Here is a 20,915-nt window from a genome sequence, read left to right on the forward strand (position 1 = left end):
CATTCATCCTTTACACAGAGGCCCTCTGCAATTCCAGTTTTCTGGCAAGCGTACGCTTATTTGAGCCGGTGAAAGGAGAGGGCTGTAAGTACGGCTTGTCAGCACTGACAGCAGAAATCGGTCTGTTTAAAGCGTTTGACAGGCATATTCCACCGAAAAGCGAGGCAGAGACATCAGCGATGCAGGAAGAGCTCTGCATCAGACACTGGAAACGGCCGCATGCTGGCCTGTCACTATGAACAGAAATTTCGTGAACCTAGACAAGTGACTTCCCCTTTCTGGGCCTCGGCTTCTTGATTTGTAAAACCAGCCCAAGTGACTTCGAAGGTTCCTTGCCATTCGAACATCACAGGATTCCAGAACACATTCAGTCTACTTGATCTAAGAGGCCCTGTCCCACCTCTCTCCTACAGTCACCCATGAGCTAGCTGTCTTCTGCCCAAAGGTGTGGGGATAAGTTCTCACTCTTCATTAAGCAATCTTATTTTTGACTAGGAGAAGTGCAGGCAGGAAAAATCCTGCTGGGCGAGGACTTAGAACCAAACCCAGCAGCGTGGAAGTCATCTCCTAACCTGAGTCCTGGCTAGCGCTGATCAGGCAGGAGGGCAGTTTCCTGCCACGGACAGCCCAGCTGCAAACTCGTCACCGTCCAAGTTCAAGAGCACACCGGCCCACAACCACCTCCCAGCAAACAGCTCCCAGAGCCTGAAGCCCGCTTGAATGCATGATACCTATGGAAAACGTGAGGCCTTTCCCTGCAAACTCTCTCCGCAGATCCTCCACGAATTTCTGTCTTATACTTTCTTTCTGAGGAAAACAAAAAGATACCAATAGTCCACTGCATTAGAAGCACACTTTCTTGGCCGCAGAGATGCACACCACACGTCCATACACCCGGCTATTTCATAAAGACTCACCTGATCCAGTTCGTAGAACTCAATGCGTTCTTCTTGGCTGCAGCTTCTTCCGACGGGGGACACATTCAACATCCCATTTCGGAATTCGATGAAAGTACCCCTGGGGAGGAAAAGGGGACGGAGGTCCCAGAGATACATCATTTATTTGAGCAACACAACAGATGGACAGACAGGCTAAAAAGCCAGCCAATTCCAGGGACGTCCCTGGCGGTCCAGCGGCTACGACTCTGCACTTCCACTGCAGGGGGCATGGGTTCGATCCCTGGTCGGGGCATTAAGATCCCGCATGCCGAGGTGTGGTCAAAAAAAAAAAGTGGGGCGATTCCGATGGCAGAGGCGGGTGTGATCAGCCTTTGGCGGTGCTGTGCTGGGCCGTGTGGTGGCCACGAGCCTCACGTGGCTAGAGAGCCCTGAAAACTGTGGCTGGTCTGACCTGAGATCAGAGTTCACAGATTTCGTATGAAAAAGGAGTGTAACCATCATTGACAATGCTTTATACTGACTATATTTGAAATGACTATAGTTTGGATATAGTCAGTTAAATAAAACATATTAAAATTAATTTCACCTATTCCTTTCCGTTGTTTATTTTTTTTAAACATGGCCACGGAAAGCGGAAAAAACGGCACATGTGGCTCATATTACATTTCTGCTGGACGGTGCTGCTCTTGACAGAGAATGTTATAGTTAACAAAGAGCTATGAAAATGATTGCTAGCTCTTCAAGTTCCCTGAGGAATTTGAAAATATATGTCCCAGACACCTTTGCAAGTGACCTAGTGAAATGCTGATTTTTACCAAGAAAAGCAACACAGGAAAAGCTGCTGAGGATCCCCAGGTGAGCCTCAGTAATAATACTCCAAGGCCACACGCCAGGCGTGGGGCTGGGACCAGATTCCACGCCAAAGCCGCCACTTACCAGGGACCCTGGGCACCGCTCTGCTCTGAGCTCAGAAAGGGGTTAATGGCACTTGCTCTGAGGCCCCCTGAAAGGGCTCCGGAAATGAAAAGTACCAGTTTATCTAAAAAACGGGGAAGCAAGTAAAGTAAAAATAGCGGCATCTCCATCACTGGATCCTTCCCCTGCTGTGTTCAACTTGCAGAGAAAGAGGCAAACGATACAACAACGTATGTGCACCTAAGACACTTTTTCAAACACCCCGTCCCGGTTGTCCTGGACTCGGTACAGACCAGCCTGTCGCCTATACCTTCTACATCTACACTGGGGTATGGGGCCCTGGTGATCATTCCCAGGGGGGATACTAGGCCTGTGGGTCCTAAACTGTCAGAAAAAGAGGTCATGCCCAAGGCAGGGAGGGAGGCTGATGCACTGTAGAAAGGCTTCTGTTCTAAAAACCAGGACTAAGGCGGATGATCAAGCATTCACTTCCCCCCTGAAGACCTGGACGATGTGACGTCTTACTACACTTGCCTGGCGTGTGTGGGACACAGCATTAGACCCACGAGCAATGTGGGTAAACGCTGATCAAGGAGGAACTCAGCTCTGCCTTCTGAATTCACCGGGTGTCTCAGGCTAATTCGGAGTCACAGCTGTGCACGCTGGGCCCTCTCACTAGATGACATCTTCTTTGGAGGACAGGAGTGTATCTTATCCTTTTTTTATCCTCCCTCAATGCTCAGCCCAAAGTAAAGACTGAAATGACCTGGGGTACGTTATATGTTCACTTTCTACAATGGAGAATTTCTAATATACGTAAAAGTCAACAGCACAGTATAAGGAACCCTCACGGGCCGTCTCCCAGCTGCCAGAAAGATGGACTTCGGGTCCCTCCTGTCTCATCCATCCCCCTACCTGGGACAGATGTGAAAAAGGAAGCCCCTGCCCTCTGAGAGGAGGTGCCGAGCAGGGGCATCTGTTTCGGAAATTCTGGAAACAGGTCTCGAGCACTCTCGAAACTCCAGCATGTCTTGAAATCCAATCACCCTTTAAGAAATGTTTCATCCTCTAATCATTAGGGTGTTACACATTAAGTGCAGAAAACCGAGAAGATGAAAAGTATTTCAAAGAAACCACCTGAAATCTCATTACCAAGAAACAACCACCATTAGCATATGGTCCGTTTTCTGCCAATCTTTTAACTGTGGGCATGTGTGCACATTACTGTTGTTTTTATTTAAAAATGGGAATTGAGGTAACAGTATTCAGAACAAGAGGTACGTTCCCGAATCAAATGCCTACCGAGGCCAGAAAAATGAGACAAGTGGCCCGTGAAAGACTGGGGGATGGGGAGGGGGGCAGCGCTGCCCGCCAGGCTGCTGCCACCTAGGAGGGAGCATCGAGCTGCCGGGTTTTCAGATGCTGCAGAAGCCGGAAACCCAGGTATTTTAAAGTGTGAAATCAGACTTTTAAATGATAGCACTTACTGCAGATTTTACTGAACACCAGGGGCCAACTGAACTTGGCTTTGCATGGGATTTGGCCCGAAGGCCTCCAGTTTGAGACTCCTGAGCTGGGGCCTGGGCTGATGCTGCTTTTCCCACACTGCTGTTTCACAGGCATGTGCCTTAACTGATAGCCTTTGAAAGCATATAGTTTTCAACTTCCGTCACGTGGACGCACCATCATTTATGTAATCATTGGTCTACCGCTGGCTTTACAGAAGGTTTCCAGTGGTCCCTTACTAAGCACCTGGCTTTGGAGTTGAGTTAGCTCCAACCCACCAGACGGCATCAGCCATATTCCAGTGGCGCTTCTTTGCTAAAAGCAAACCCACCTTTTCTTCGGGAGTTTAATTTTCGCGATGTAGCTCAGACAGTAGTTGATTAAATCCTGGATTAGGGCCTCACCCAGGTGACCTTGAATGTTCTAGATAAAGAAAATACTGGAGTTAACTTGACACAGTGGGAGGCATTTTCAAAATGGCTTTCCAGCAAACCCAGGTCTTCAGCCTCTGTGGCTGGAGGGTCACCAAGCAGTGGTGGGGACACACCCCACTGCCTTTCTCCTTTTCTCCCTTTTTCTCTGGTTGAAAACATTAGGCAAACCAGAAAGGGCCTCAGTCAAAACCATTTTCTGCTTCATTACTCAAGATTTTTGTATTCATTATCTCTCAAGTGCTTCCTGGAAGCCCCAAAGAGTTTATTGCTGCTGCCTTTTATTCAATTAAAATATCTGCAGACACTGATAGAAAATATATTTGTTCCACTTTGGCTTCCTCTTACGTCTGAATAGAAGGATCTTAATGGTAATAAGAGCTACATGGTACCTCTTAGAAATGCTTGCAGCAAGACAACTTGCCCTAGTCCTTGCTACCATAATAGAAATATTAGATTAAGTAACCTTGAAAAACAATTATAAAAATTTAGTTAACAATTTGGAATGTGTACTAGTCACATGGTTCAATATCCAAAATGTAAACAATACAGGGTGAAGATTCATTACCACTCTTCTCCCAGATATAACTCCCTGGAGGCATTCAATATCAGATATCTTTTTAGAAAACATTTCACTAGTAGTACAGAGTAGTTTGGATACTTGCAAACCTACCTGTTTGCACAAGAGTTTCCCATCTTTGTATGCTACCAAGCCATTTTCTGGAAACACATAATCATATTTTTCAACCACTGCCAACAAAACAAAATTGAGAATGCAATGAATTGGACCCTGTGTTTCTATTTCTTGATTAACATTAATCGCCAATAAAAATGCTAAACTCCAGTAATGACTGTGAAAGGCTATCTCATCTTAACAGATCGGGAGGGTAGAAAAAAGCTCCTTAAAAACTTTTTTAAGAAGGCTCTTCATTATAAATTTAAAAGATGACAATTAGGCTGCAGATTGGAGACTCGGTGGGCACCTCAACGATGGCTCCCAAACCCCACTGTGAATCTGCATCACTGGGGCAGTGATGAAAATCTGCAGAATTCCAGGCTCTGCTCCCAAGGTTTCTGAATCAGAATCTGCAGAGGCCAGGTTAAGAATCAGATTTTGTTTTTTAAAGCTCTTCAGGCGATTCTTATATTCATTCACATTTGAAGACCACCCACATAAATCTTAATGGAGCCTCAAACTCTAGGTGCTTGCCAAAATGCAGATTCCCAGGCACTATGTGTTGGGTGGGGCTCCCACATCTCCATCTGAATGAGCTCCTCAGGTGATTCTGATACAGGTGGGTCTTCCACTTTCTTCTGGCTCGCTACTGTTTTGATTCTGGAGTTTCAACTCTTACTCTCTGAAACGTAAGACGCTGTGCTACACTGACAAAACCTCTCTGAGCCTGTGGTTAATTACGTGACCAGAGGCAGAAAGGGCAATCGGGACCAGGTAACAGGATCCCCGGGTCTTAATGTGTCCCATTATGTTGTTTATAGCGTTTCTAAACAGAGCACCTACAAGGAAAATTAAGTGTAACCAGAACAGAGAGTTTTAAAGGGACTACACAGATCCCTCTTTCAGTAACTGGTTCAATAAATACACCCCACACAGATTCGCACTGTAAGATATTACATCTAGAACAGTGGTTCTCAACTGGGGGTGATTTTGCCCCCTGGGGACATCTGGCAGTGTCTGGAGACATTTTTGGTTGTCACACTGGGTGTGGCAGCACTACTGGCATCAAGTGAGCAGAGGCCAGGGATGCTGCTAAACATCCTACAGTGCACAGGACATAGAGAATTACTGGCCCAAAACGTCAACAGTGCCAAGAAGAATGCTCAATCCATCTCTCTCTCTACCTGCTATTTCTTATAGGCCAGGCACCCTGGAGGCCTGGGGCCGTGGAGATGAATAATCCATAGCACTGGTCTTCCAGCCAAACATAACCAGACAGTTTCCAATAATCAGAGCGCTGCACCCACAGCACTAGACTCTCTTTGAGGGTAGTTGCTAAAGTATGATTCCCATGCCCTACAGACCCATGCCCTTCAGAATCTCCAGTGAAGGGGCACGTAAGAATCTCCACCTTCCTGGGGTCCTGGGCTTGAGATTCTGGTTCACTAGGTGGGGAGGAGCCTGGGTGCCTCCCGACTAGGGAACTCTGGGGAACACTGCGATAGGGCAACAGAGGGAGGCATGAAGACCCGGAGCACCCCTCAACACCTGGGTGAGAAGGACGTCAGGAGATGGGGCCCGAACTGAGGCCAGGAGGGCAGTTAATGGGGACCAACAGGAAGGACTGCAGGCCGAGAAACAGACACCCATCTTTCTAGGTGAATCTGTCCATGTATCCGAGTACCAATTGTTCCACTAGCAACTCCAGAAATTTATTTATAGGACTAAAAACAGAGGAAAAATAAAGGCAGAGAAAATGTTTCCCCAAACAAGGAAGCAGGAAGCCTGAAGCCTGCCACACGGGGATGAGGGCTCGGGGCTCCTGTGATACTAAATGGCAACAGGTCCCAACGTCCTCATGAGAAGTTGACCTTTTACCAAAATGTAGCCAGCAATGTGGAGTTTACCATCGTTTCCCAGTTGCTCCTGTACTTTCTCAAAGTCCGACCCGCCTACGACTCCAACTTTGATCTTCTGCCTCAGTTTTTGTAGAAAGCAATCCATGTCTTTGGTAATTTTCTGCATTTCAAAAAGAAAAACACAACAGTCAAGAGTCACGAAGTAATCGGGAGACTAAAATCCCAAGAGTGATATAACCCTTATTTTTATAACTGCCAGTTTGGTTTCTAGGTCTACAGATAAGACCAACTATTTAGTCGTGCTTTTGGGCCATCAACTTTTTTATCGGAAAAAAACTTGTTAAATTTTACTTATTTTTACCTAGTTTAAAACACACAAGAAATATATTAACAGCTGTTATGTACTGCTCTAGCCTTTTCTCTGTGCATTTATATATACACTTGTCTATATGCACATATATAAATAGGTGCTTTTTGAAACACAAGTGGACTCATTCCACATCTTGTGCAATGACTTGCTTTCTCAGCACTAAGTTGTGATTTTTCCACAATGCATGTAGACCTACCCCAGTCCTTTCAAATGCCACACTGTGCTCCATTTATGGATTTAAGTTGATTAAAACAAAATAACATAATGAGATTAAAGAGGAAGTTGAGAGTTGATTTATTATAATTATATAAACAAACAAAAAGCCTTAGAGTAAGACCACTAGATTTTTCAGTCTCTCCTGAAAGAAAAGCTCTGTCTATAAATAGTGGTCTCAAGACTTCCCTGGTGGTCCAGTGGGTAAGACTCTGCGCTCCCAATGCAGGGGGCCTGTGTTCCATCCCTGGTCGGGGAATTGGATCCTGCATGCTGCAACTAAGAGTCCGCATGCGGCAACTAAGACCCAGTGCGGCCAAAATAAATAAATAAATGTTAAGAAAAAATAAATAGTGGTCTCAGTGGTATAATTTTATGCTAGTTAAATTCCAAACCGTGTGCCCATTCAAAAGAAATTTTAAACTGACATGAAAAGATATCCCTGTGTTCAAGCAAATCACAATGAAGTTTTTAAACTTTTATTTCATTACTTTTAGCAATCTTAATTGTACACTTACATGGAATATCTACACAAATAAAGTTACCAGAAATTAAAAACAAAAAACCCACTTAACTCAACTTCAGTACAAAAACATCCAGAATTCAATCTTCTCCTTTTCTTTCTTTTTTTTTTTTTTTGGTACGCGGGCCTCTCACTGCTGTGGCCTCTCCCACTGTGGAGCACAGGCTCTGGACGCGCAGGCTCAGCGGCCATGGCTCACAGGCCCAGCTGCTCCGTGGCACGAACCCGTGTCCCCTGCATTGGAAGGCGGACTCCCAACCACTGCGCTACCAGGGAAGCCCTTGTCCTTTTCTTAAAAAAAATTTTTTTCGATTAATACATGCATATGATTAATAAAATAAAATTGTACAGAAGGGCTTACATCAGAGTGCAATCTTTTCTACATCTTCCGGTGGAATCTTGACCTAATAGACAAAATCTAGTGGCCTCTGAGTCAGGGATTGTGAAAATGGGTCCCAGAGTCCCCACAACTGCTTTACTCAGAGCCGACGTCAGAATGCAAGTGGGGAAGATTCCCATGATTGCAAAATATTAAAAATGCAACACAAACGCAATACTTCCACCTTCAAACAGAAGCCTAAGGGCACAATTTATTTTCTCTTGACCCTTGTGCACATTGATGAGTTAAATGGTATTGCTGTCCAGCTATCAGACGTGCTCTGCAACTTGCATTGGTCAGAGACACCTTTTCGCTTCCAGATGGCAGCAAATACTTTTTGACAGGAAATAAGACCTAGCTGCTCGTGACCACAATAGAGCATCTAAACTACCCCACACCGCAGGAGAGATTTGGAGCAAAATAACCACACAGCCAAATTGTCATAATGTTTCTAAATAACTCTTGTGCTGATAATTTCAAGGAATTCTAAATCATCCCAGAGAAAGAGCCAAAAGCTTGGAATTAAGGTGAAAAAATGTTAAAAGTTCACCTTCTGAAAAATTAAAAAAAAAATTATAAAAGACTTTTTTGGGACAATTAAGGAAAACTGAGTGGAGCAGAGGAAGAGTTAGAAAATAGGGCCTGTGGGCCAGATCCAGCATGCTGCTTGTTTTTGTAGAATGACTGGAACACAGCCATATATCCATTCATTTCCGAGGTGTCTGTGGCCACAACTATAGATGTGAGTAGCTGTGACAGAGACCATATGGCCTGCGAGCCCCAACCATTTACTATCTGGCTTTTTACAGAAAAAAGTTTGCTGACCCCTGGACCAGGGTATAAAATAATATTAGGGAATTGGTGATAGTTTCCTTAAGTATGATGACGGTACTTTGGTTACGACATATGTCCTTGTCCTCAAGAGCTGCAGGTGCGAACATTTAGGGGTGAAGTACCATTATGACTACAGCTTAGGAAGTGGCACAGAAAAGATTAAAAAAAGAGAGAAAGTTAATATCAATCACTGTTGAATTTAAGTGGTGGGAATATGGATGTTTTGGGTACTATACTTTTCCAGCGATTCTGTACGTTTGAAAATTTTCATGATAGGAAGTTGGAAAACAATTCACCCAGGTTTATATCCTAGTTCTAAGTCTCAACTGCTTTTAGATGCAATGGCATTTCTTAGGAAAGTACTCAGAACAGCAAAATTCTACTAAAACACTAAAATGTGCAAAGCTCTGGACTCCACTCTAATTAGATTTTACCTGTTTAGGTCATATACTATTTCAGCAGCTGCAGGAAAAGATAACCCATTTGACTGCTTTCGGATTGTCTTGTGCTTATCAATGTTTGAGAATGCGAGTACTGAGGAAGGGAAAGGTTGTACAATGAACAGATCTGTTGCTAAAATAGTTTTTAGTTTTTATTTTTAAAATAGCTTTATTTTTTAACCTTGAGCACCCAGCACACAGAAACAATTCTATTTTTTTTTATTTTTAAAATTTATTTATTTAATTTATTTTTTTAGCTGTGTCGTGTCTTTGTTGCTGCACACAGGCTCTGTCTAGTTGCGGCGAGCAGGGCTACTCTTCATTGCGGTGTGCGGGCTTCTCATTGCGGTGGCTTCTCTTGTTGCGGAGCATGGGCTCTAGGCGCACGGGCTTCAGTAGTTGCGGCACGCGGGCTCAGCAGCTGTGGCGCACGGGCTTAGTTGCTCCGTGGCATGTGGGAACTTCCTGGACCAGGGCTCGAACCCATGTCCCCTGCACTGGCAGGCAGATTCTTAACCACTGTGCCACCAGGAAAGCCCTGAAACAATTCTCTTTACAATTAGATTATTTTTTGAGTGTAAAAATTTACTTACATTCGCCAAAGAATATCACGTTTCAAATGTTTTAAGGGAGAACACTGCGGGTTGCCTGGTCTCGCTGCTATTTCATACTTTATGCTTATATATCCTGGTACCTTCTGGGAATCAGAAGCACGTTCCTGAATGACACACCTAGTAACACAACAGCCTCCACCTTGGAGCAGTAGCAGAAAATGGCAAACTTAGCAAATAACGATGCCCTGAGGCCCAGAGACTTGTACCAGATCTCTTGTGTGAAATCAAGGTCATGGTTCCACTGAGTCTGTTTCCTTATTTAAAATGGAAATAACAACTATCCTACCAGGGATGAAAGAGGGAGAAAGGTTAAAAGGGTCTAATGATACTGTGTAAAAAGGCTTGGAATGTAAATCCAAGGCCATTACAGCCAATGGGCCAAATTGAGAGCAGTTTTACTGGAACGCAGCTATGCTATGTCTACATAAGGTCTATGGTTGCTTTTGCATTAAAGTTGAGTAGTTACTACAGACCATATGGTCGGCAAACACAAACGTATTTGCTATCTGGCCTTTTACAAACAATGAATTGCTGACATTGGCTCCAGACCACTAGGCGCTAATTAACAACCTACAGGTGTGCATGGATCACTGAACCTCAGAATCAAAAAGGGCCTCTGGAGAACTTGCAATTGAGCATCATCACTAGATACATAGCACCTGTGGCTCAGAAAGGTAAAATGATAGGGACAGCTAAGGTCACAGACATTCGTTGTGAATTCTGGAGCACACATACCACTGCTTTCACCTGGCCCAAACTAAGCAGGGTAGAGCTAGAACTTGAAGACAGTGAGGCTACTTGGGCCAAGTCTCAAGTTCAAATGGCTGGTGTTCAGTGACTAATCTGTGCAAGGGGGAGGTCAGAGTGGGCAAAGATCACAAATGTTAATCTTAACTGAAATATATCCGTGCCTACGGCAACAAAATCTGGAAATGAGAAGTTTCTAGGAGTCCAAGGAGGTTCTCAGCAGGCAGCCTGCAGCAATCTAGGTCTCCTCCATCACCCCACTCCACTGCAGGGCTGGAGAAGCGAGTGGTGGCGGTCGCTGATATTAACTGAATATTATTGAACCCAGTCTACCGTATGCAAGATACTTTCATGAACTTATATGATTTCATTCGACACCCACAAACACCACATGCAACAGGTCCTATCCCCACTTAATGCCATAGATGCTGAGGCTCTGAGGTTAAATGACTTTGCTCAGGGTCACACAGTTGTCAGGAGGTAAAGCTCAGACTCTACCAGGTCCGTTTGACCTGGAAACCTGTGTCTTTCACATCAGGCTACAGGCAGAGACCATACGTCATAGGTCTGAGGAGGGCACACAAGCTGGTTAAGGGGCAGAGCTGGGGTTCAAATCCGGGGCTGGAGGTGAGAGTCCAGAACTGCGTTTTCCAACCCAAGTTTCTTGCTCTCTAGAGTTTTCCGGCCTGTCCCATCTCTTCGAGCACCCTGAGGTCTTGAAGAGCTGGTGGGAGCTTCCATCTCATTCCTCCAGGAACCCAGAGTAGAGTTCGCTCCCTTCAGGGGAGATAGGCGGTCCTTAGCCCCGTCTGGGAGCAGCAGGGGGCTCTGCACCGGCTGCCGCAAGCCCGCCGGACGCCGCTTACCTGCCGCGGGGCCGTCAGGGTCCCGTCCACGTCGAAGAGGCAGAGCGCTGGGCCGTGCGCCGCCATGACCCCAGTTTCCACGCGTACCTTACAGGATTCGCTGGCACCTGGAATCCGTCTCGGAACTTCCGGGACCAGCCCCCCTGCCGCAGGGCACGCCGGGAGGAGGCGAATCCACTCCCATAATGCCTCGGATTAGCGCTAGCTGTTCTCTCTGGACTACAGATCCCAGAATGCAATGCTCCTCTACGCTGTCCTATTAGGGCCGAACACGCGCTCTTAGCGGTTCCGGGAGTAGGAGGGATTCACTTCCGGCAGCCGGCCTTGGAGTCATGGTAAGAAGGCGGGTGGTGGGAAGTAAGGGAGGTGACGTGTTTTGTGGGTCGGGGGCAGGCCTGGGGCAGGCCTGCAGACACCTGGGGTTCTGATTCGGAGAATCCGTGGGAGGGACGTGGGTTCCGATTTGTTATTCCCCAATCTCCTCTGCGCTCAGGTCACGTGGGCCAGCAACGGCGATAACTAAAACTCACTGAGCACTCGCCGAGCATCAAGTGCATTTGAAGGCTTTAAAACCATCATCACATTCAGTATATTTTCGATCCCCATTTAGAAAGATGAAGAAACTGGGGTCCAGAGAGGTGGAGTAATTTGCCCAAAGATCCACAGCTGGTGACTGTAGGAGTCGGGATTGGAACCCAGATCTGACTTCACCGCCCAAAGTATCTTTCACTGCACTATTCGAGGTGTGGAACTGTGCATCTCATAAAACCCTTGTGCTGCGGTTTGACGCCTCCCTCCTCCTCCGTTCTACCCCATCCCTCAATTTAGGTCAAGTAAACAGTGTTTCCCTTCCGACCCCAAGATGACGCTTTAAACCTGACCGAGAATTGGGTAGTTATTATGATGAATGTCTTGCGGATTTGTTCCCCACTGGGACATTGATTGAGTTTCCTGCTTGGGGAATTGTCACACACGCTGTGGATCCAGTGCCAGCCCAGAGTTGGCCCTCTCAAGGTATTTGTTGAATGAATGAAGGCTGCGCCTCCTTTCCTATACCTACTTGAGCTGTCTGGAGGAAAGAGGACCGGTTTAAAAGTCAGACTCTGCCCCACTCACTGGCTGTGTGTCTTTGGGTAAATTTCTTACTTTCTCTGGGCTTAATTTTCTGCGTGGTAAAGTAGAAGTAGTGGTTCCCATCGCAAACGGCTTTTGTGAAGATCACGTGAGGTAAAGCATCTGGCTTTACCTTTCTTTCCATCTCTGGCAGCGATGCCGGCCTCACAGGATTGGTGGGAACCTCCGTGTAAGATGCTTTGCAGCTGTTCCTTGTGTGATTAGCATGGTTGAGTTCCATGAGAGAAATGGTCTCCCTGTCTCCCTTTCAGGCCGCCTTCCTCCGAGCTGTGCCGCGGTCGCCAGGGCCAGCTGCATGGGGAAGGCCTCTCCATGGGCTGTGGTACTGCAGTGGGCGGGATCCTAGGAGGTGGGTGGGAAGCAGGCCACCAACCTCCAAGGAGAAACCACCCGGCACAGAGACGGAGACATTTCAGATGGTGTACCGGTTTGATGCCATCAGGTCTTTCGGGTACTTGTCTCGGCTGAAGGTGGCACAGACGGCCCTGACGGTGGTGGCCCTGCCGCCTAGCCTCTACTGGTACTCCCAGGGCCTCATGACCTTCAACTCCCTGTGCCTGGCGGGCGGGATCGCTGGCTTTGCCCTGGCCATGTTGTGCTGGATGAGCCATTTCTTCCGGAGGCTGGTGGGCATCCTGTACGTGAATGAGTCGGGCACCATGCTGCGGGTGGCCCACCTGACCTTCTGGGGCCGGCGACAGGAGACATACTGCCCTGTGGCCGACGTGATCCCCATGACGGAAAGCCAGGATCGGCCTCAGGAGCTGTTCGTGCGGATCCAGCAGTACAGTGGGAAACAGACCTTCTACCTCACCCTGCGCTACGGACGCATCCTGGACCGAGAGCGTTTCACACAGGTGTTTGGGATGCTGGACAAGTTCAAGTGAACGGACAGGGGGCCTCCTGCAGGCAGCCTGAGGGTGTGGGCGGGGCTGAAGGAGGGGGTCGGGCAGCTGGAGACTTTGCCGGGGCCCCTGGGAACTTGTCTTTTGGGATAAGGAAATTCATGAGATAGAAGTAACTGGGTTTAGAAGGAGGCCCTGAGTGCAGATTCTTAACTGCACTTGTGTGTGACATTCAGATAATGGCCAGAAGTTTCTGTTAAGAGCCAGTCCTTGGAGGAAGCGATGCCAAGCTCTCTCGAACAATTACACTGCTGTGAAACCAAAGAGAGAGGTGGGGGGCGGGAGCCAGAAGACTTGGGTCTGTCCGTTTCCAAATCCCTGTCCTGGGGCAGGTTATCAAGTCTCTCAGAACCTTGGTTTTCACATCTTAAAGTGGAAAAATCCTCCCTGTCTCCTGGGATGGGTGTGAGAATAAACAATAAATGTCATTGTTAGTTCAGAGGTGATGGCGCCGCAAAAGGCTTCCAGGCAATGGGTAGGGATTTCACCAGCCCTGTGCTGCGCCCCCTTGTGGACCCGGCGGCGGGGGGACCAGGATGAAGCCTAGAGCTGGGTCGTTCATCCTGCCAGCGCGGTAGCTGCACAGCCACTGGGGCAAGGTTGTAATCCGAGCAAGTTCACCGCCCAGCGGTCTAGGGGCTCTCACATCAGAAGGCTTTGCAGTGTGATAAAGTCAGATGAACTATATGCTGGTGTGATACTTTATCAAATAAAGCCAGTTATATGTAATGTCCCCCGTAATTAGCAATATGCTTATTGTATAATTTGTAACAAAGAGGAAAGAAGTCATGATCTTTAATTCTACCACTCAGAAGTCAATAACTAAATTTTGTTTTGTGACCTTCCAGTCTTTTTTTATTTTCAAATCGTAGTAAAATATAAACATAAATTTATCCTTTTAATCATTTTAAGTGTACACTAAGTGGCATTAAGTATATTTAGTGTTTTGCAACCATGACTTCTCTCCATTTCCAGAACTTTTTCGTTATCCCAACCAGAAGCTCTGCACCCATTAAATAGTAACTCCCCAACACCCCGTTTCTCCAGCCCTTGGCAACCACTAATCTGCTTTCTGTGTCTATGGAGTTGCCTGTTGTGGATATTTCATGTAAATGGAATCATCCGCTGTGTGGCCTTTTATGTCTGGCTTCTTTCACTTGGCGTAATTTTGCAAGGTTTACCCATGTTGTAGCAGGTATCGGAACTTCATTCCTTTTTTATGGCGGAATAATATGTATATAGCACATTTTGTTTATCCATTAATCTTTCGATGAACATTTTGATTGTCTCCACCTTTTGGCTGTTGTGAGTAATGCTGCTGTGAACATTGGTGTACAAACATCTGAGTTTCTGCTTTCAATTTTTTGGGGTATTTTCTGAGAAGTGGAATTACTGGGTCATACGGTAATTCTAAGTTTAACTTTTTGAGGACCTGCCAACCTTTTCCATAGTGGCTACACCATTTTATATTCCCACCAGCAATGCATCAGAGTTCCAATTTATCCACATCTTTTTTTTTTTATATATAATAGCCATCCTAATGGGTGTGTATCTCACTGTGCTTTCAGTATTTACTTAAAACATAGATGTTATCCTGTATCTGAAATTGGCTTTTTTTTTGCTTCATGTTATAACATAGGACTACGTCAGTTATAAACATTCATTTAAAATATTCAGTCACGAGGAAGAAACCTTGTGACTATGTGAGATGCTGGATGTTAACTTACTGTGGTAATCATTTTGCAGTATATACATATATAAATCATGTTGCATACCTTAAACTAATACCATATTGTATGTCAGTTATATCTCAATAAAGTTGGAAAAAATGGGCAGCATACCTTACAAATAGATAAAAACAAAAGGCCCCGATTATTTGATTTTTTTTCATTTAAATACTTTTTATGCAAAAAAAAATCAGTAATTGCAAAATATTCCACTGAGTGGTTGTAGCTGGTTCTATAACCTTTCTTGTTTAAATGATCTCCATTTTTTCAGTGCTATAAAGAATGTGATAAATGCCAGCTATATGGAGAGTTATCTTCCCTTTGTGTAGACTGCAAATGGCATTTTGAGAAAAGTGACTTTATAATGACGATAACATGAAAGAAGTTTTTAGGTCTTCTCAATTTATTGCATTTCACAGAAGCAAGTAAAGCATGTAATTCAAGGCAGTTTGTCCCTGCAGGCTTCCAAATCAGCCAGTCATCCCAGACCTCTTCCGCTGGGTGCTGAAGGCACCACGGTTCATAAAAGGGGAGGATTTGGCCTTTGGACTGACAGCATCTTGGTGGGGAGGGAGGGCAGATGCTAAGTGCATGTGTATAATTAGAAATGGGGAGGGACTTCCCTGGTGGTCCAGTGGTTAAGAATCCGCCTGCCAATGCAGGGGACACGGGTTTGATCCCTGGACAGGGTAAGATCCCACATGCCACGGGGCAACTAAGCCCGTGCCCCGCAACAAAAGATCCCACATGCTGCAACCAAGACCCGACACAGCCAATAAATGAATAAAATGGGGGAAAGTGCGAGGAGAGAGAAGAGTGGGGTGGCCTGAGGGGGTGAGGCCTGGGGACCCCAGGTGTGTGGAGGAGATGGACATGAGCACTGCTTGTTCAGGCTGAGGGGACACAAGCGTGCGTTTCTGCCCTGGACAGGAGTGGGGTGGGTGCCTTTGCTAAGGGGAGGACCCTGAATTTGATCCAAATCACTGTGGGGAGCCTTCGAAGATCAGTGAAAGAAAGCTTGGGAGCTCTTAAGAACAAGAGGAAACAGCTTTTAATTTGTATTTGTTTTTAATTAAAGATGCAAATGAAAGGGCATAGACTTATGGATTTGTCATTACCTCTGTTAAATTCCCATCGTGTGTTAATTCCAGCCAGTTGAAGGCAACGGTCTGGGGAGTGTGTGACCATGTCCCTCAGATATTTGGGAATGCTGGGCTCCCATTGTCAGCTGGGGTATATCTGCAGGGTCTGTCTAGATAGAGGGGCTGTGCGTGCCGTGGACGGTGTGACCGAGAGCCCGGTTGTGGGCCTGGGGGTTCCCAGAGAGCCGCAGACCCACTTAGAAGTGCCGGCTCTTAGGGTAAATGGCATGTGGTTCCACTGACTTAATTTTATACCGACTTTACTCTAAAAATACAACCAGAACCTGACTGCTGTCACCTGCTCCAGCCCTGCCATTTCGATCCAAGCTGCCCTCATAGCCTCTGATTATTGCAACCTGCTGCTTCCATCCTTGCCCTTCTAGAATCTGTTCTCGCAGCAGCCGAAGTGATCCTTCCTTTCTTTCTTCCCTCCTTCCCTCCTGCCACACCTTGTGGCTTGCAGGATCTTAGTTCCCTGACCAGGGATCGAACCCATGCCCCCTACAGTGGAAGCACGGAGTCTTAACCACTGGACCACCAGGGAAGTCCTGCCAAAGTGATCCTTTTAAAAAAGAGAATCACATCAGTGCTGTAGAAGCTGAAGTCCTTACTGTGACCTACAGGGCCCAGCATGGCCTGGCCCCGCCCCTACCCCCAGCTTTCTTCTCATCCACAACTCTGCATTTACCACTTCAGTTAGCTATATTTCCCTTGCTCTTCCTCCAATAATCAAGGACCCCGCAGCCTCAGGGCCTTTGCACTGACAGTTCCTCTGCCTAAAAGCCTTTCTCCCTAGGTATCTACATAGAAGTGTCTATCTGTCTGTCTCCAGTTTCTCTCTCTGTATAACAGGGGTGTTACTATTTATCCTCAAGAAGTTGTACTGAGGATTCAATTATATAGAAGACTCGATTATATAATCTTTAGAGCTGCTGGTTCCCTTCCCTACCTTTCCCTCACCTGCTTGTCAGTGACTTCAGTTCCTGTGAACCTCTTCTCCCAAAGACACAGTCTGTGCCTATAAAATGTCTTAAGAGGGATTAATGATCTGACCTTGACTTATTAAAACCAAAAGTTAAGTAGGCCTGTTGGGCTACCTGTAAGCACTTACCTGAGTGAGCTTCACCCCCTGGAGATTCTGATTATGTCTGGGGTGGATCCCCAGAATCGGTCTTTTTGTCAAGCTTGAGGCTAATTCTGCTATGCAGCCATGCTGGGAATTTCTGAAATAGATGACCAGGGTGGACAACACCAGAATGACACATGCCTCTGTGTCCCTGGGCCAATTTTTTTTTTTTTTTCCTACAGAATAGGTTGTCCGCCTGGGCTCCGTGTGTAGAATCTCCTGGACACCTCTTAAAAAATACTGTTGCCCAGGCCCATGACCAGTTTCCCTAGAGGGGATTCTCATGCGTAGCCTGATTTGACAATTACTGCCCAGAAGTGTCAGTTCAGTGGGAGGTGACAGCCCCAGTTCTCACCGGCTCTGGCACAAAAGAGCCTCCACTGGGATGTGTGGTTTGCTCATGCCAGCAGAGGGCACACAGAGCAAATGCATTATTCTATCCCTTTATTTCCAAGCTAAAATTGCATGTGACAAGGGAAACAGTTTAGGGTTTCTGCAGTGCACCAGCAGGGCAGTAGTACCCAGTTCCCTTGCTCCAGATCAGCAACAACAAAAACAACAAAACTCGCCTGTGCTCAACCCTGCAGATTCTGGTTGGGCAGAAGCTGGGTATCTGTATTTTGATGCTTCCCAGGTAATTCCAAGGCACCCCAGGTTTTGAGAATCATTGTGTGGGATTGGGCCTTCCCAAGAGCCATGCCTCTCTGATGGCCAAGCAGCTTCTCAGAAAATGGAAACGGTCTTTAGATTCAGGTGGTGTGTGGTTATATTGGTGATTTCCCCCTTGGAAAACAGTTCCAAAATAATCATCTAATAGAAATACTCAAGCATGTATATGAGGATGTTCACTGAATGTTTCTAATAGTGAAACAAACACACAACAACAACAGGAAGTAAACTAAGTTGCCATTAGTAGGCAACACAGTTAAATAAGCTATGGAATATTACATGCCCTTAAAAAGAGTGAGGTTGAACCATATCTGCTGATGTGACAGGATAATCATGGGGTAGTGTTAGGTGGAAAAAGCAAATCAGAGAACAATATAGTTCTGTATGATCCTATTTGTGATTTAAAAAAACGCATTCCAAATTTTTCACAGTGGTTAATTCTGGGGAGAAGATTCAGGTGGATGAGACAGAGGGAAAACGTCTACTTTGAACTTTATGGCCTTCTAGTATTGTTTAAAATTTCCGTAATGATCATGTCATCCATCTTAACAAATGAAGTAAAATGCTGTACTAAACACAATCTCTTTTGCCATCCTTTCCCCCTCCTGCCAGCTTTCGAGGTAAAGAGAAAAGTTTCTCAACCATGAATCTCCATTCTGGACTTGGAAGCTGGGTGGACAGTAGGAAACAGTCATTAAAAGCATTAGTGATACAACCGTGTCTGTATTTTATAGACTGGTTTTCATTCCCATCTGCTGAGAACCATCTGGACTTTGGGCACCCCACCTGCCCTGGGCTGTGTATTATTTAGATGCAGGAAATGGGGTGACCTGTAGCACGTCCATTTTCACATGGTAGTTGCTAGGGACTGAATGTTTGTATCCCCTCCTAAAATTCATATGTTGAACCATAGCCCCCCATGTGATAGTGTTTGGAGATGGGGCTTTTGGGAGGTGATTGGAGTCAGATGAGGTCATGAGGGTGGGGCCCCCACGATGGAATCAGTGCCATGTGAGGACACAAGCAGGAAGAGACCCTCACCAAGGACCCAACCCTGGACTTCCAGCCTCCGGAACAGTGAGAAATAAATGTTGGCTGTTTATGCTGCCCCATCTCTGATATTCTGTTAGAGCAGCTTGAGCTGAGACAGGTAGTCCTCCAGACCATGGTGAGGTCTGCTCCAACTGGGGACATTCACAGTGTGCATGGCTGGGAACCGTTGTCCTTCCTACACCGGTTACCAGAACTGAGCCTTACCTGGTCATAGGCACAGATATCCCACCCCCAGCCCATCATAAATAAAAATGTTTAATGTACTTCCCAGAACAGATTTGATGGGCTTAGCTGCTTGCAGGGGGCCAGCCTGGGGTGAGTTAGCCAAATAACTAGGAGCTTGCCCTTGGCTGCTGTAAGAATTCAGGTCTTGTGAGTCCCCAGATGGAAAGCCACCGGGTCCCTTTGAAACCTGGGCAGAGTCCAACTTTTATGGCCCTGTTTTGATCCTGCAGCATTCATTCAACTATAAAATCATGCCTGATGAGGGTTAATCAGGCAGGGTCAATACCATCTGGCCACGTTTGTACCAACTCTAGTGACAAACATCCGTTTTACTGATTAACAGTTGTAATCTGCTCTGGGATCTGGTGGGACTTGTCCCCATGTTGGGAAGTAGGTTTAACATTTAGAACTATACGTGAGCCAGGTTCACAGAGATCGAGTGGCAAAAGGAACCATCATGTATTAAGCACCTACCACGAGTCAGGAGATGATTACATGATTTTTAAATTTTATTTATTGTTTATTTTTATCTTTTGGCTGTGTTGGGTCTTCGTTGCTGCGTGCGTGGGCTTTCTCTAGTTGCGGTGAGCGGGGGCTACTCTTCGTCGCAGTGCACTGGCTTCTCATTGCGGTGGCTTCTCTTGTGGAGCACGGGCTCTAGGCGTGCAGGCTTCAGTAGTTGTGTTGCGTGGGCTCAGTAGTTGCGGCACTTGGGCTCTAGAGCTCGGGCTCAGTAGTTGTGGTGCATGGGGTTAGTTGCTCCGCGGCATGTGGGATCTTCCCGGACCAGAGATTGAACCTGTGTCCCCTGCATTGGCAGGTGGATTCTTAACCACTGCGCCACCAGGGAAGTCCTGATTTCGAGATTTTCTTGAATCCTCCCAGCAGCTGTTGGAGTTGGAGAACCGGAGAGAGGTCGCAGGTGTAGGGTGAAGCACGTGGTTTGGAAGCAAGACTTCCTACCTGCTTGAACCCCAGCCCTGCCACTCCCAGGCTGTGACTGTGGGCCAGTAATATAATCACTGTCTGTGCCTTGGTTTCTTCATCTGTGAATTAATGATAATAAAGGCACCCACCGAGGGTAGTTGAAGGGGCTGACTTACTACATGAAAAGCACTTAAAAACAGCGCTTGGTCCAGGGAAGCCCTCAGTAAGTGTCAGCTGCTTTACTGTGATCACTCTCTGCGGGTGATGCTCAGAGAGGTGAAGTGACTTACTCAAGGTCACCCAGCTAGAAAGCAGCAGAGTTAGGTCATTCTACTGCCTTGTCCTGCCTCCCCGGGGGGTGGAGAAGGGGGAAGAAGGACAGAAAATGGAAACAGTGACTGTTTTTAACAAAGGTCCTGGCACCTTCCACCCACCTGCCTTAGGGATATACGCTTAGGAGCTCACACTAATGCTGACCAGTTCAAGTTCACTTTCCCAGGCCAGTGGCTAGGCTGGTGGTGAGAAGGGTCCTGAGTGGTTGATCCTCAACCAACCCCATGCTGACTGCATGTGCTCATTCACACACACCCGTGTGTCTCAAATCCTGGCCTCCAGGCTGTGTGATGCCGGGCGGGTTCCCCAATCTCTCTGAGCATCAGGCTCCTCATCTCACAAACAGGCAGACACATACACGGCTCATAGGTGTGTTGTGAACATGACAAAGCCCCAGCAGAA

At 46.5% G+C, this 20,915-nt stretch overlaps 2 protein-coding genes across 6 annotated transcripts in view; one reads left to right on the top strand and one right to left on the bottom strand.

The window, feature by feature from the left end:
* PMM2 (phosphomannomutase 2) overlaps positions 1 to 11,454 on the bottom strand; it is a 26,504-nt gene extending 15,050 nt beyond the window's left edge. For 4 of the 5 annotated variants that reach the window (XR_009559001.1, XR_009559000.1, XR_009559003.2 and 1 more), the window contains exons 1-6: positions 11,273 to 11,454; positions 6,335 to 6,446; positions 4,425 to 4,501; positions 3,652 to 3,743; positions 918 to 1,017; positions 732 to 807 (exon numbers count right to left, since the gene is read on the bottom strand). Coding sequence is in view for 2 of the 5 variants with exons in the window: in XM_060284642.1 (XP_060140625.1) it covers positions 732 to 807; positions 918 to 1,017; positions 3,652 to 3,743; positions 4,425 to 4,501; positions 6,335 to 6,446; positions 11,273 to 11,338 (523 nt within the window). In the remaining 3 variants the exon portion in view is untranslated. The remainder of the gene's footprint in view (positions 1 to 731; positions 808 to 917; positions 1,018 to 3,651; positions 3,744 to 4,424; positions 4,502 to 6,334; positions 6,447 to 11,272) is intronic. The other variant, XM_030883917.3, reaches the window with a different exon arrangement.
* Positions 11,455 to 11,569: 115 nt separating this feature from the next.
* Positions 11,570 to 14,840, top strand: TMEM186 (transmembrane protein 186). Its single transcript, XM_030883916.2, has 2 exons — positions 11,570 to 11,607; positions 12,658 to 14,840. The coding sequence occupies exons 1-2, from the start codon at positions 11,605 to 11,607 to the stop codon at positions 13,291 to 13,293; spliced, it is 639 nt and encodes a 212-aa protein (XP_030739776.1). The 5' UTR covers positions 11,570 to 11,604; the 3' UTR covers positions 13,294 to 14,840.
* Positions 14,841 to 20,915: the final 6,075 nt, after the last annotated feature.

This window comes from Globicephala melas, chromosome 15 (genome assembly GCF_963455315.2).
Source record: "Globicephala melas chromosome 15, mGloMel1.2, whole genome shotgun sequence".
Classification (NCBI taxonomy): domain Eukaryota; kingdom Metazoa; phylum Chordata; class Mammalia; order Artiodactyla; family Delphinidae; genus Globicephala; species Globicephala melas.